General features: G+C 45.2%; 1 protein-coding gene and 1 pseudogene across 1 annotated transcript in view; both read right to left on the reverse strand.

Moving 5' to 3' along the window:
• Positions 1 to 1,346, reverse strand: part of LOC130681110 (synaptic vesicle membrane protein VAT-1 homolog-like) — a 100,989-nt gene extending 99,643 nt beyond the window's left edge. The window contains 1 exon segment of the mRNA XM_057493305.1: positions 1,299 to 1,346. Within this exon segment, the coding sequence (XP_057349288.1) occupies positions 1,299 to 1,346 (48 nt within the window).
• A 4,995-nt stretch (positions 1,347 to 6,341) lies between these two features.
• LOC118928738 (peroxisomal coenzyme A diphosphatase NUDT7-like) lies at positions 6,342 to 16,484 on the reverse strand (annotated as a pseudogene).
• Between the last annotated feature and the right edge of the window lie 415 nt (positions 16,485 to 16,899).

The raw sequence follows: 16,899 nt of genomic DNA on the forward strand, positions 1-16,899 counted from the left end.
GATGAGAGGACAGAGCTGAGGACTTTGCATATTTCTGACCTCTTTGCAAAGTGGGCCCTTCAAGAACGGTAAGCAAGTGAAGAACTGTCATTTGTACCATTTACAAAAAAGGCCTTCGCACTTTTGATCCTTAGTATAACTAACTGGAGGGACAGCTGTTGTTCACTGGTGTGGGGTCGAGCAAGTCATTGAGCTCTGTACACAGCTGAGGGCTCTGAGACTGGAGCTGGTTAGCAGGATTCAGGGAGGACAGTGAAGTAAGTACAGAACTTCCAGGGCTCAGTTCCGTACCTGTGCCATCGCATTGCTGTTTCGCTGGGGCTGTATCTCCTTCCCTTAAATTAGGTTCACATTACACTTCCACTGGCCCATTGGCCACTGTGTCGTCAGGGCTTACTTGTTATTTTCTATGTCACCACTGTGGCTGTGACCACTTCTCTGCTGCACTGAGGCATTTGTCCCCCTCTGTAAGTGGCCACACAGGGGGAGAAGGAGCTTAGTTCCTGACGGGAGCCAGTGCGGAATCATGCCTTCGAATTATTCCACCCAAGAGGTAAAGAAGCGGGGCTGTTAATACACCAAATTCCACCAGTCTTTTGTCGAGGACTGATGTGGGGGTGACATGACTTTTCTGGCACTTTCAACCTACCTACTGTGGATTTAGGAAAAGTCTTTAAGAGGAGAATTGGCTGTTGGACGTGGTCTGGAGCTCGCTGCAGTCGGTAGGGCCCCAGAGATACAGGAGGGACACCGACTGTGTCTGCCTTGCGGGTAGGGTGAGGGCAGGGTCAAGGGCAGCTCAGATTTCTGGGTTAAGCTACTGAGATAAGGAACACTGGAAAATGTTGCCAGGCCCTGGGAAGGCCAACAAGGTAGAGACCCTGCCTTCATGGAATTGACAGTCCTGCAACTAAGCTAATTAGTGACAACACCCAAGCTGTTGAGCAGAGAGCAGGCAACGGACTCTGGTGCCGCTTGATCCCAATTCCAAGGGAATTGCCGAGCACATAAATCCTGATTAACTGAGTTTGTGCTGTGTCCCAACCCCTGGACAGTCAACAGTGGACTGCTTCCAGGTTAATCCTGAGACAGGGGAGAAGACAGCTAGTCCTCAAGATGGGAGGGTGTCCGGAGCAGGGGATATGCGTTTCCTAGGGATGGTGTAACACAGTGCTGTGAACTCGGTGGCTTTAAACAACAGAAACCCATTTCCTCACAGTTCTGGAGGCCGGAAGTCCAAGGTCAAGGAGCTGGCAGGGCCACTTCCCCTGAAACCCCCAGAGAAGGAGCCTCCTCACCTGCTCCAGCCCCTGGGGCTCCAGGTGCTCCTCGGCTTGTGGCCACATCGCCCCCACCTCTCTGCCTCTGTCTTCACGAGGACTTCTTCCCTGTATGTCTTAAGTCTCCCTCTTCCTTCATTTGTAAGGACGCCAGGCATTGGATTTAGGGTCCGCCCTAAACTCAGAATGATCTAATTTCAAGATGCTTAATTACGCTTGCAAAGACCCTGTTTCCAAGTAAAATCACATGCACAGGTACGGTGGGTTAGGACTTGGATGTATCTTTTTAGGGCCACTATTCTATTCACTACGGGGAGTTAAAATAGACTGATACGTGTTTGCAACAGGTTAGGAGCCCTCGCAAAACTATCTTCAGTGAAAGGGTATCTCGCGTGACCCTCCTTACCCCAGAATGACTCAGGAGACATGGGCCCACCCCAAGAGATTTTATCATTTGAAAGAGAAAACAGGCTGCCCCCAGAGAGAGTGGGCAACCGGCTCATTGGTGGTGATTGGATCTTAAGGGGTGGGGGTCTTAGCGCACCAGAATTTGCCTTCATTCAATTTATCATTTAGTCTGATGCTAGGCCATACAGATCTATAGTCAGAAAAAAAAGTAGGCCACTGCTCAGAATGCTTTATGGGCTCCACGGATGGAGCAGATTTAGCAGAAAAACTCCAGGCTTGTGAAAGGAGAGGAAATGAGCCCAGAGCAGAATCTGTTCACGAATTAGTAAAGAGACTCAAATGAATTAAGATGGTAGAAAATAACCAGAAGGAAAACTTCAGTTTCACATGTGAAATAAACAAAAGAGAGAGAACAAAAAAGGAAACAGAAGTACCATTGATGATCGTGATGTAAGGAATAAAGGCTTGAAGATATAAAATGAAAAATGCAGAGAGTTAGAGTCAAGGAAATACCAATCAGGCCTACACCTACAAAATAGAGATTTATGGACTTGAGTATGAGACCTTAAAAAAAGATCTTTGAGTTGCTTTAGGAAGTATTTCTTCTTCCATTTGTATCTAGTGAATCTCTGACCTGACAACTACTGCCTAGATCAAAGAGACATTTCCACCAATTATTGGCCAACTAACCTTTCAACTCTGACTTCTGGGACTTATTCATTAGCACAAAATGAGCAGAATAGCCCCCCAGTATATATTATCACCTGGCATAGTTCAAATTCTTTGGAATATCTAATAGACTTATCTCAAGTATTTAAGTACAACACAAGTCTAGATTGCTGGCCATCAAAGCAGAAGTCACCTTTGGGCTGGCCTTTGATCCCTGCTCTATTCACCAGGGGTCAGGGGAAGTCAGAATGCGGGGGCCTCATGGTGTGTGGCTCTGTCCCTTCCGGGAACGTGGATGGAATCAGCACAAAGACACACATCTATTAAGCAGATACGCGAGTATGCCGCGTCGAAGACAACCGGAGCAGGTGACGACCACTCCGGAGATTTTTATCAAAACCTTGCACTACTCTCTGATTAAAAAAATACTGGAAACAAGAAGAAGACTTGAGTTATATTTAATCATCCTATTGAAGGGGCGGAGTAATATTTCCCCATCTCAGTTCTTTAACAGGAAAGCTGGCACCATCAGCAGAGTTGTTAAATTACCAAGTACGTCAGGACTTCTATTTATTAATTGGCACATTCCATTTTAATTAAAATCATCCTAGCTAATTACTCATCTCACTGTGCGCAACACCAGCTGAATAAGCTGGAGGACATGATGAAGGTAAAAATACACTCCGCTCTCTCTCCAGTTTATTGAGTTTGTATGGCTTTCTCTTTCTTTTGTGGTGAATCCAGGGAAATGTAAATTCAACCTTTTATTCTTGCCTCTGTCCCCGTGAATAAGTGGATATAGCAGAGTGTGGGCTTTGAAATTCATACATGTCGGTTTGAATGTTGTCTCTGCCATTTGTGAACTGTGTGACCATGGGTAAATATTTAACTTCTCTGATCCTCAAGTTTACCTATATAAAGATGGGAATACTACGAGTATTCCCTGCAAAGATTTGGTGTGAGGGTTAAATGATGTAAAGTGAAAGACCAGGTATCTGAAAGGTTCTTAATGAGTGTTGGGCCCCATCACCACCACCACCACCCATTTACCTGGATCACATCTCCTTACCCATCACGGCTCAAATCAGGCCCCACCTCTTCTGGGAAGGCTTCCCTGAGTCCCAAATTGGAGTCTGGTGTCTCTCCTCTCTGTGTTTCTGGGTTTACCCCATTAGGCAGTAGCTGAATCTTCCGTATACTTGTATGCCCAACTGGGGCTCACCTCCCATCAGCAGGCAACTGTAGTTATTTAAGATTCCAATGAAAATAGTATTTTTCTAGTATATAGTATATTTTCAAATGGCCACCAGGTTAGTAGGACAAACACTTACTAAATTGTTTGGATATAACAACATAAGCAACATTTTTAGGTGTTTGTTTTGGCCTAGATGTGCCATGCAACAATTACTGAGATGCCAAGGGCAACCTCTGTGAACCAAGAAACTACAGGAACCTCTGGTATAGAAAAATGATGATGTTCTGAACTAGAGAAATGACAATGTTAATTGTTTTATATCACAATATATATAATAATGCCATAATTACAAGCTCATAGGTAGTTGAGCCCTTGCTATTTCCCAGGCATTGTTCTGAGAATTTAAGTGTACTTTAAGTAAAGGGGTCACATGTATTAACTCCTTTAATCCCTCAAAAGTCCTAAAACAAGAAGCTTATTTCACCCATGTCACAGAAGAGGAAACTGAGGCTTATAGAGAATGAATAACTTGTTACAGGTCACTGAGTGGGCTGACGCTGGAGCTGGGATTCGCCTCCAGCCATGTGCACGCCAGACTCAGGCTGCTAACGGTTTGTTTTCCAAGGATGTGAGCACGCAGAGGAGACAGGGTTGAGCTGTCTGGGAGGCAGAATCTGCAGATTTACAGATTCTAGGGACTTGAGACCGTAGATGTCTTGGGATGTCTGCAGCCCACTTTCTTCAGAAATGCTCCCACCCACATTCGGTTGACTCGGGTCTTAGGGCGATGGGCGCATCTGTGGTCCTCAATGTGACCCTCACCCTTGAACACACCCAGGTTGCTGGAAGTCTGCTAGTGACCTACGCGAGGCCAAATAAAGCCTCCTCTAAGGGACTGGGGGCCGAAGCACTGAATCTCTGTTGCTTTCCTAGGTCTTCATCAATCAACTCAAAAAGATGGTTATTGTCACAATAATGTCACAATAAAGAGGACTGGAGTCCACCTCTTGTTTTGAGGTGGACAGCTGAGGTTGCTCCCCATCGCCGTGCTTCCTGAGGTTGATTTGTTTAGCGGCTTGTAGATTCTCTGAGATCTGTAGCCTGCCAACAACTTCTTTTATTAAGCCAGATTTGCTAGACTTCTGTTTCTTTTCATCGCAGGATGTTTACCTATAACTCTGAACAAAGATGTCATAAAATGTCACCGCTAACAAAAGAGCGAGCAGTACCACCATTGCTAAATATTTAGTCCCTTAAAGTGGGTGGCCACGAGCGTCACAGATTGCAGACTTCAGCTGGGCCAAATCCTTTTAAAAATCAAGCAGGTCTGTGGAGTTCACATGAACAAACAGTTTGGGAAGGCGGCTTTCTGCACCGCCAGGGAGGCCAACAATTCAACCAGTAATTACACTGCTGTCAGACTGTAAATACACATTTGCAAATGCCTCTATAATTGCTCAGAAACAGTTCAGGCCTGTTCACGCAGGGCTAGTTACAGAATGTTAATGGTGACGATCACCCAACATCTACTTTGATGGTTGGAGCCAGATTTGTGCCGTTTCAACATTTATGGGTATAAAGCAGTGGATCAGATATTTTTCATCTGCCAACTCTCAGAAAATAAAACCTCAGCAGCAATGGACAGTCATGTGTGGCTGATTGTGGGTTTAGTGTGGGCATCACGTTTTCAGCCGTAACAAAGTCTAATAAAAAAGGGTTTGGCTTCCTAAACATCTAGTAAGTCAATAAGATCGAAAATAGCCCTTAGGGATTTGAGGTATGTTGCTTTACTCACTGGCCTCCCTGACCTCCTGCAGGATGGCTAATATCATAATTAAAGCAAAGAAACCCATCTAAAGCATGATATATGGCGATGCCCGTGTAAGAAGTGGCAGATCTTAAGGCACGCCGTTCAGGTTTGTCTTCTGGACTTTTGATTTGGGGCTTGTTCTTGAGATCTGGGTTTTTCTGCTCTCATCCTCTTGAGACAGTTACCATTGTCTCCCCTGACTGGTAGGCATATGGGCCTCTCATATTCCTTCATTTCATCTGCTCTGAATGAGGGACAAACCCCACTAACACCCAAGTGCATCTTGTGCACATCACAGAACCTGTGTGTAAAGTGATCAAGATTGTCTCAAATTCTAACTGCTGCCAATACCTCACATTTGGGTGAATATCCATCCAGCCATTTGCAAGTGTTCTGGTATATTAATGAGGGTCATAGCTCTGCTCCAATGAGGTGACCCCAAATCACAGAGGCAGACAGATGACAGAATTTTATCGTCCACCTAAGGAACCATCCCAAGGGAGCAGCCCAGGGCGGCGGGTTGCCTTGCTCCAGAGTCGCTTGGAGATCCAAGCTCTTTCTGTCTTTGGGTTTGGCTGTTCCCCCAGGAGTTGTCTGCATCTGTATGGTCAAGGCTGAGCTGCAGAGAAGCAATGTTAGAGCTCCTGGAAAGGAGAAAGGGAGGCCAGGGAAGCTGGCTTATCTCCTAAATTGGAGATGACCTGCAAGGCCACGTTCACTCACATCGCACTGGACTATGTTAGTTCCAGTGGCCACGTTTAACTACAAGGGATCCTGAGCAACGCTGTTTCCAGCTGGGGAGCAACGGGCTTAGGTTCGATTCCACTGCTGTGGAGGAAAGGGTGGGTAGATTTTGACTGCTGGATGGAAGTTTCTGTCACATGTAAGTACAGACAGAAAGAGATATTACCTCTTACATAAAAGATAAATGCCACATGGTCATATTTTCAACAAATATTTATTAAGTGCCTACTATATTCCACATACTTTTTCTTGCACACATAAGAAAAATAATTGTTAACATCTTGTGGGTGATATTATGCAACACTAAAAACATATTTTTCCACTTCTGAAAAACTTTTGCCCTTTCAAACAGACGGCAACTGGAAAAAAGGCAATGTTTCTACCTTCAGATTGCAGGAAGAATATTCACACCTGTCAAACTCCAACAGCTGGCATTATATATTGTCATTCTGTGCATAAGCACACACAAAAATCTCTTGGCTATCTGGGTGTTAGTTGCATAGATCATAACTTGTTTGGAGCTTGTTTATGAAGCCTCAGGAAGGGCTCTTCAGAGGATGACATCAGATCACTGAGATTAAATTCAACCTCAAAGATGGTTTTATTCCCCCAAATGATTAAGGCAATGAACATGGTAACTTTTGCAGTTATTCCCCTGATGTGGTAAGTGACACCATCGCCAGGGGTTGTGTACTCAAAGCAGTGGATCAGAAGTGCTGACCGGAATGTGTCAGGTGGTTCTGGCGATAGATGTGTGGATGGAGGAAATATTCCATGGTCGCCAGGAACACATTCGTAACTTCATCAGGATAAGGCTGGGCCTGGAAGTTGTGGTCTATAAATCCTACTACTGGGGTTATCAGTGAACCTGTCTAAAAGCAGAAAACAAAACACACAAATTAAGAAATGATGAGGTATTGCTGCAAGTGCTAAAATCATGCCCCTTGTACGTGAGCAAAGGAAGCAGGCCAAGGCAGTCCATTATACAGGTGGGCAGGGCAGGAGGTGCAACTTGCTCCAGACATTAAACTTTATGTTCCCCATGAAATGTGGGCAGTCTGTGCCCTACCTGAGGCAGCATCTGCAAGATGACTCTGAAAGCACTATCTTTGGTGAACATAAACTGGGTCAATCTTTTGGAGTGGCAATTTGGCAATATTATAAAAACATGGTTTCTCTGACACAGCAATTCCATTAGTGTAAGTATATCTGTATGATGAATTCCTACCAGTGAGAAAAGAGACAAGACTGAAGCATTGTTTGCAATAGCCCCAAACTCTAAAGTTACCACTGCTCAATTAATGGACGAGAACATGCATATGAGACACTATACAGCCCTTAAAAAGAATGTGATAGCCACCTTTCCCTATCAGTATAGACAAGGCCGTGTCATCTTATCAACAGAAAATTAAAGTGACATATTAACTGTGGCACATTCCCATTTACAGGAAATTATATACATAATTATATATGAATTGTTTTACATAATATATGTACTTTTGTGGGGGGCAGTATTCTGTTTAAAACCACAACTGCCTGCAAATGAATGCAGGGTGCCGTTGAGAGATTCCATGGGGAGGCCAGAGGGGGAGGCTGGGGGGTTCAGCTAGGAGCCCACAGGAGCTGCATGACCTTGAATTAGCAAGTGAGGACAATCTGGAGTCCCTGGGGGCATTCCAAGAGGAAGCTGGAGGGAAAGCCAGGGCACACTCTAAGACTGGGACACTGTCGGAGGGGAAATGGGCCTGTGGGAAATTCGGAGGGACAGCTGAAGCCTGCTTGAGAACAGTGAGGATTCAGACCGTGGCTGGAATCGATGGCAAAGGCAACACTGGGGCTGAGAGTGGGTGATGGGACAGGGACTTCAGCGGCCCTCCAGCGGAGGTAATGGCGTAAGACTGAGCATTTCAGATGGGAAATCAGGCATGCTCAACATGGTTCACGCTAAGAAGAGTCAGAAAGACTGGAAATTTGTAGATGAAGCAGCATCTCTGGACACATGGTTTCTAAAAACACAAGTGTTTGTCTTGGATGGATTCAAGGTGGTAGGTGGCAATCATCCTAGAATCAGTTCAAGTCTGAATTGTGCCCATTTGCTGAGTTGGAATCCTGTGGAGCCTGGCTTCTGCAGTGAGGTAGGCTTTAGGGCCCTGGAGGAAGCTACAGGCCATTAGAGACATTCCCAGAAAGTTAGCACATGCCACTGAAATGCACTGGAATGTCTATGGAGCTGGAACCTCACAGCTGGCCAAGTGAAGGGGAGTGAGTGGGAGGCTATGGGGCATGTACAGAGGAAGAGGAGAAATAGCCCTTGAGACCTTTGCAGAGAACACACATGAAGGATGGAAGGACAACTAGGCTGGGGGGTGGAAGGCCAGAGCCACAGGGTCAACGCAGTAGGTGGGAAACAGACAACTGAGAACCCGCCCTCCAGTTTTGACACCCAAAACATCTCCAGACATTTCTTGCCATGTGTTCCCTAGGGAACAAAATCAGCTTTCATTAAGAACCACTGAATTAAATTATGCTAATAAGTATTTTTAAAATGGTATTTTTGTCCTACATTTAAAAGATCTGCTAAGTCCAAAAAAAACAAAACCACCTTCGCTAGCACTTCCAGACACAGTACACCTTTCTTGGAAGACTTCGTTCATTCTAATTTCTTGATAATGTGATTAGCACTCTATTAAGAGCAGGTTGTTTTAGCCATCTCCTGCCCTGGGCAAGAACAGCCCACCAGCATCTCCGGAGGACACGCATACTCCTGTGGAGACTGAGTATTCTACCCCTCACAGGCAGAACTCCGCTCCAGGGCACCTGGAAATGGAGTGACTCTCAACTCTGCAACTTTTAACCAATCTGGTTCCATTTATCAAGAGTTCTAAAATCCCCCAAATGTGCTGGGGATCTGCAGACATTCACTGAAAATGGTTCCCATTAGAAAACACAGTTGAAGAGGCTGTAATGGACACGTTTCTTGTCCTAACCCCACATTACTTTTCTCTCTGGCCCATTTCTTTCTCACTTAAGAAGCATTTATTGAGTGGCCATTAGCTTCTTCCAAACGGTCTCTCTTAAGTGGTGAACTTCCTATTTGTAGATGAAGGAGCATCTCTGGACACATGGTTTCTATTTTGAAAATGGGCCAAATTAAGACAATGTCTCAGCATCACTGATTTTCCCTGTACCCCCAAGACTTTGAGCCAAATGGAGCATAAAGGATGCACCACTGGTTTTCTGTTAGGCATCGGTGGGTCTCTCCTTTTGAAATAAAAATGTATGTGAAAAGCCCAGTATATAAAACATCAAAATGCTTATACCTACCTTTATGTGATTAGAGCACTTTACTTCTGTGGAATTCTTCCCCCAAAGCCTGAACCCTGCCTAACCATGACAAAAATATCAGACAATCAAATTGGGGGGCATTCTACAAAATACCTGACCACTGCACCTTAAAAGTGTAACAGCCTTGAGAATAAGGTTAGTCCCAGGGTTGTCACACAGCAGAGGGGACTAAGGAGACATGGCCATCAAACACAGCACGGTGTCCTGGATTAGATCCGGGACAGGAAGGGACATTAACAGGAAAACTAGTAAAAAAAAAGGTGAGTAGAGTGTGGAGTGTGGGTGACAGCAATGTATTAACATTGGTTTCTTAGTTGTGACAACACCCCAGTGATGTAAGATGTTAATATTGGGGGAACTGGGTGTGGATATATGAAAACTCTGTCATATCTTTGCAACTTCTCTACAATCTAGAACTATTCTAAAATTTAAAGTTTAAATTAATATTTTATGCAATAAAGTAATGCTGTTATCCAAGTTCACATTAACAACATTTAGTCCTTCTAAAGTCAGTTAATACTACAGGTAGGTTGTTGTGGTTGAGCTCATGAGAAATAAGATCTGGCTATTTCAGCCTCAGAATTAATTTTTATGTTTTTTTCACACGCACGCATGTGTGTGCATATATATTCTACCAAGGTGATTCTGATTCACACAGAAATCCAGTTACAAAAAATAGTTTTTCAACAGCTTGCCCAGTGATCTCAGGGTACTGCTCAGTTAATGTGAAATTGAGAAGCTTGCTTTTATGGTATGTATAAAAATGAATATTTTTAGGGCAAAGGTGGCCTCCACGGGGCTAAAATCTGATATGCAGCATGCTCAAGTGAGTGTTATTTTATCAAACTGCATTCTCAGAATAAATGTATACCAGAGAAAAATTAATACGAATTGAATGTTAATGAAAACATTCTGAAGCACCTACAGGGTTCCATGGCACCCAGTCTGAAAATCATGGATGGAGTCCAGCCCTTTCATTTCTAGGTGGAAGAGGGGCCCAGACAGGAAAAGGGGCTTGGCCAGGGCCACACAGTTCACGAGGGGGCGAGTCCACATAAGAACCAGTCTCTTGACATTACGTACAGCACTTCCAAGGGTCTTATTTGGCCAGATGAGGAATCCTGAAGACAGGGGATCTACTGGGAGCTCATGAGAGTCTAAGAAACCCAGTTCCACCCCAACCCTTACGTCGAGCACAAGTGGCACTAGGTGGCAGACAACCTCCACTTGACGAGGACGCAGCCCCACTTCCTCCTGGGCTTCACGGAGAGCCGCGGCCACGTCATCCGCATCTGTAGGTTCACGCTTGCCTCCAGGGAAGCAGACTTCTCCAGGAGACCTTCTTAGCTGGACATTGAAAGAACAGAGCTGCTGTGTGGGATTCTAATTTTGGAACCGTTCCTTTATGCAACAAATCATTTATGGAACTACTTCTTTGTGCCAGACACCAATTCTCACACTTGTGGTAATAAGTGGGGAAGAAGGCCAAAACAAAAAGTTTTACTTGAATCCTTCAAAAAGAATGGGCTTTGAGAACTTCCCTCACTTCTCACTTTTCTCTACATGCCCCCAAAAGATGCCCTGTGCACACAGATTTACACTGATGGATAAAAGAACTAAAAGGATAATGAAAAGGGCAATGTTATCAGTAGATAACCTTCACCGAGACCTCACATGTTCTGGGCATGCTGTTCACTAGGGGTTTTTTCAGAGTCCTCAAACAGTTCTACGAGCTACTATTTTTTTTAAAGTTTCCCTTTATTTGTTAGTTTAGGTGAAATTCACATAACATAAAATTAACCATTTCAAAGTGAACAATTAGTGACATTTAATACATCACAAGGTTGCACGACCCCCCCCCCCAGTTCCAGAACAGTTTCATTGCCCCAAAAGGAGGCTCTGTACCCACTAAGCAGTTGATTCCCCACCTCCCTCTCCTCCTGGCCCCTACTTTCTATGGATTTACACATCCTGGATTCTTTCATATCGATGTATTTATATGATATGGGACCTGTTGTGTCTGGCCTCTTTCACTTAGCATGATGTTTCTGAGGTCCTTCCACACTGTAGCATGAATCAGTCCTTATTCCTTTTTATGGCTGAATAGTATTTCACTGTATGTATATATCACATTTTGTTATCTATCTATCCATCTGTTGATGGATATATATCCTCCTAATATGCTATTATAATTTCCACTTTTAGATAAGGGAACTGAGGCTCAAAGAGGTTAAATAATCCGAACAGGCTCAAACAAGGGGTAAGTAGTGTAGCTGGAATGTAAACTATGTTAATTCTAGAGCCCATGCTCTTAATCAGCATACCACACACTTATTAAGAGTTTACTAAACACTGGAAATATAGTCACTTGGGGCCATTAGCAATAACCTGTGTCTGTGCTTCTGCATCTTTTTGCATATGTAAAAGAAGAAAAGGACTCTCTTTTCTGTGCATTGCCCCTTCCACCTATATCCTTGACTCAACACCTTCCTGATTTCAGAACTGATTGTGTCTCCATTTGTGGCATCCTTAAATTGATCTTCCCTTTCTTACCTCTGTCTCATGATGATTTCTCTCCTGTCTTAGGCACGGGTGTAAATCTCCAGTCTTCTCTCCTCTGCACAACTGAACTTGTCAGCACAGGTGACCTCAATTTCTTTCACACTCCTTCCTGCCCATGCCCCCCACTGTTCCCACTGAGCTGTCACTCAGGCTCAGCAGAGGTCCTGGGTCTGCCTCTTCCCAACTGTCTGCCATGGGGGTAACATCGGTGTGTACCTCCTGGGTCAGGGAGGTGGCCATGTGAGCTGAGGGCTGAAATATTTATTAATGAGAACTCATAAGGCCAGTTCTTGATGTTTAGAAATGAAATCAAGAGGTCATGTTGGCATTTTTAGCACCAGGGCCAATATATCTGTGTAACAATAAAGTAGATGCCATTCTAAATTTTGTAGTATTCTATAGTGTAAAGTTCCACTTGGGCAAGCTTTTTAAAAAATGAAAGAAAACTTTTGAAAGTTCCTCTCTGCTACTAAATCAGTAACACTGGGAACTGCTACAATACGTAGAAACCTCACACACCATCGTTGTCACTTCTAGTTATGAGAGTGGGTGAAAACAAAGTGGATGGGTATGTTTCTGTCTTGAACATTCACCACCCAAATGCGTAAGACACAGACCTAATGTTTATGTTCCTCTGAAAAAGTACTCCATTGTGTTGGCACATTCAGCGCCGAGAATTGAGTTCCTGAGCACGGACCAAAGCCCACACCTAGGCAGGAAGGACCGATGACCAGGGTCCCCTTCCCCACCTACTGGGAGGAAATCTGTGAGTCCTACTGTGTGACTCCAGGGAATGACAGAGCTAGAGTTAACTTTTTAAAAATAATATGACCTTTTCACATCAGAGTTTATGATCTAAGATGATTTTCACATAATAATCAACAGGCAAAGCTACTCTGAGTGAAAGAGACCAGAGACCCATTTTGGTCTTTTCAAGATTTTCTACATTATTATTATTGTATTGTCTGATAATTCAAAAAATGTATTTCAGCTTCTCCTTTGCTTTTTAGTAGAGCTGGGAACAGGCCCCAGCCTCGTGGCACCCAGTGAAGCATCTCCCGTTGGAACCTGGATTTTCATCTTCTTGCTTATTTATGTCATAGTTGTCTGGCCCAGACAGAAGCGTCTAAAGTCTAATCCCAAATCCACAAACCTTCAGCTGATTCCTCAGCTTTTTTCCGCACCCATGGGGACATTTTTCATTATTCTGCTTAGAAAACCATGTTATGGCCCATTTATGGCCCATTTTCTTTTTTGTATGTGGATAACTTTGAAATTAATGCTTCTTCAACTTTTCCTCAGAAGTTTCCCCAATTGCGAGGGAGAATGATGTACCCAGGGCTGTACTCAGGGGATCGGCAGCCCCAGCTTGACATTGCCTTAAAATACAACAGTGTATCTTAATACCTCAGGCCATGTCTGCTAATGGCACTAATGACAGGTGACACGTACAGAATCCTTGTCAAGGGCCAAGGCTGTTTTAGGTGCTTTACATTTACTCTGTGAAACCCTCACTGCAACCTTATGAAGTAGGTACAATATTTTGTCCTCATTTTGCAAGTAGAGACTGTGGCACAGAGAGGGTAAGTAACCAGAACAAAGTCACACAGCTGGCAAGGAGAGAGGCTGCATCCAAACATGTGTAGCCAGTTTCAGGGCCCAGGTTCTTAGTTTCCATGCTCCAGAATTTTCATATTATACCCGGGGTGAGATTAGTCTAAAATAGTGGTTCTCAGTGGGGGCAATTTTGCCCCCCTACCCCATGCCTGGACAGTAGGCAATATCCGGAGACATTTGTGATTGTCACAAAGATGTGTGTGTGTGTGTGTTACTGGCACCTAGTGGGTACAAGCCATGGATGATGCGAAACCTCTCACAACAGAGAATTATCCAGTGTAAGAAACCCTGTCTAAAACTATTTTAAATTACCTGCTAGCTAAATTAGTTATTTTTCTTTATAAAAAGCTCTCCAAAATTGCTCTCTTATCCTGTGGCGTCTTGTACCCCTGGACATCACAATTCTGAAAGTCTTTTTGAGAATCTGTGGCCTTAAAATGTGTGCAAGGGACAAAGTTTTGTGGAGTTTTCAATGTCCTGAGACTTGAGTGGCAGGAGCCTTTTTGTCACCTGCCTTCTCTGACCAGAGGGTGAACAGCAGATGGAGTTTTCCTTCTTTTGCCAGCAACGGTAAGAGGACGGAGTATTTGTCAGATGACAGTGAGAATATTTGGTCCCAACATCATGCTTTCTTAAACGGACCTTAGCATCATCTATCAAACTGTTTCTAAAATAGAAACAAACCAAACATCATAGTAACCAGAGTTACGATAAAAGGCTCCTAGTCCTGCGTATGTTTCGGCTGTGTTGTGTATCTTGGAACTCACCATTTCTGAGTCTCCATGTGCTTTTCAATCACATGACTGTAGACAAGATAAAATAAGGCAAAAAGCTACTAAGAACACAGTTTAGTACACAAGTTCACTTTGAAACCTAACTTAAATTATGATGAAATATTCTTTCAGTAATGCAATACTTAAATATTGAAATCCATAATCATGTTCAGGGAGGACAGGTTTGCTGAAAAAGTCATTGTTAAGGTGAGACCCTTGTAAGGTTAGGGACTTTCTCTTAACCGGGCCCTTATCTCATGTAATCAAACCGTATGTCTTCAACTGCTTTGTATCAGTGGTTCCTAAACTTTAGTGGCAAGAGTCATCCAGAGGGCTGGTTACAATGTGGATTGCTGGGCCCACCCCACAACTGTGGCTCAGTAAATCTGGGGTGGGGCCTGGGAGTCTGCATTTATATCAAAGTTCCAAGTAATGGTGATGCTGACGGTGCACCAGGGCAGCACACACTGAGAATCAACGGCTGGTGATATACAAGTACATGGATTTATAACAACTGGTGCCCTGAATTCATGACTGTGAATTTGTCATGGTCCTTTTGACAGGTATATTTTGTTGCTGGTTTGATGTTGATGAGATAGGTTAAATAATTCAAGCCTCCCCCCACAATTCATGTCCACCCAGAAGCTCAGAATGTGACTTGATTTGGAAACAGGGTCTTTGCAGATGTAATTAAAGATCTTGAGATGAAATCTTCCTGTTTTTAGGGTGGGACCCCAATCCAATGACTGGTATCCTTATAGAGGGGACCTAGAAAGATACACACACACACACACACACACACACACACACACACACACACACACACACACACACAGGGAAGAGGCCATGTAAAGGTGGAGCAATGCTGCTATAACCTAAGGAACTCCAGAAGCCATCAGAAGCTGCCCACAAGCAAGGAAGGCTCCTCCCCTAGAGCCTTGAGAGAAAGTGTGGCCCTGCTGACACCCTGCTTTTGGACTTCTAGCCTTCGGAACCATAGGACAATACATTCCTGTTGCCTTAAGCCACCCAGTATGTGGTACCTTGTATGGCAACCCTAGAAACTAATGGTGTGGTTTTAACTTTTCTGTGGGAAAGGCAGTTTTGCATAGTAGGCAAAATCAGATGTTTAAGTCAGCCAGAACTGGTTTTAAAGTATTTAGGAATGAACTCTCTGGGTCTTGAATGTATTTGTGAGGATTTAACGACATGATTCATATACTGTGTCTGGCACTCAGCTAGTGCCCAGTGAATGGTAACTGCTGTCACGTCTCCATTGTCAGCTGGGCCGTTATTTGCCCCTTTCTCCAGGTCAGGATGCTCAGTGATTGGGTAATAGCCGAAGATTTCAAAAACCACCAGACGCCTGAAATGAATCACAGAATGCTGGCCCTAAAGGAGACCCCGGGAGCATCGCATGCACACAGGCCCCCCCAGAGCACGCACCCTACCGAGTGCGGCTTTTACGAGGCCCCAGAACGGACCGCAGGGACCAGCAGAAGCAAAAGTCTGCAAAAACTTGTCTGTTCCTATCAGGGGCTGGTCCTTGTAATAATCACCATAAAAACACCACCAGGAGAAGCCACCACGGACTCGCCCTTTTCCCGCTTTTCTCCTTTTATCCTCACAGCAGCCGGGTGAGGTGAGAACACGGTCACATCCAGGCTCCGAGAGGTTCTGTGACTGAGAACCCAGAGCTGCCCGGTGCAAGCTCGCGGTTTCTGAGGTCGAATCGTGGAGACCCGGTAAGCCGAGGAGGGAAGCGGGCTGGGCAGGGGCCAGGGGCAGGGGGTGAGCCCGTGACCGCCAGGCCCGGCTCTCCCTCCAGCGGGGAGGGTGCCAAGCCCCGGGCCTGCGCGCTGCCTGGTGAACAGTCCTTCCCGCGGCGGCGATCTGTGGCACCACCGCGACCAAGGCCGGGGCAGGGCGAGCTCTGGGTGCCAGGGGCCGGAAGGCTTTACCTGACTGGCTCTGCGGGCGGCCGGGCTTGCGACATCGCACCGGGGTAAGTTTGCTCGCGCTGGGCACTGCTCCGTGCGGCTGACCGGATGGGCATGCGCAGCACAGCCCTGCGACGTGACGCCGAGAGAGGCGGGGCCTCGGGGCGGAGACGAGGCGGGGCCCCGGACGGAGGACGGGCGGGGCGAGCGCGGGGGCGGGGCTTAGGGCCAGGGCTTCCGAAAGTGCAGATCGGTTTCTGCCCAGCTCCCGGCTCTACCTCAAGGACTAGAAGCGGGTGAGGAATTATGAAGTTGACAAGTGTAAAAGAGGGAAAAATAGTAAAGTGACAATGCAGTGCTGGCAGATTCTGATACATTCGCCGTTGCTGGGAGGTTAAGTTGTTTCAACTTTCCTGAGCGGTAGTCAGCGCGCGTTTCCTGAGCACCTACAACGGGCTGGGTGCAGATCCCACAGGAGCGGAGGCACGTGGAGCTTACGTGCAAATGGGAGAGAGAAACACGAATAAAAAAATTCCATGAAACAGAAGGGCCTTTA

This window comes from Manis pentadactyla, chromosome 15 (genome assembly GCF_030020395.1).
Source record: "Manis pentadactyla isolate mManPen7 chromosome 15, mManPen7.hap1, whole genome shotgun sequence".
Classification (NCBI taxonomy): Eukaryota; Metazoa; Chordata; class Mammalia; order Pholidota; family Manidae; genus Manis; species Manis pentadactyla.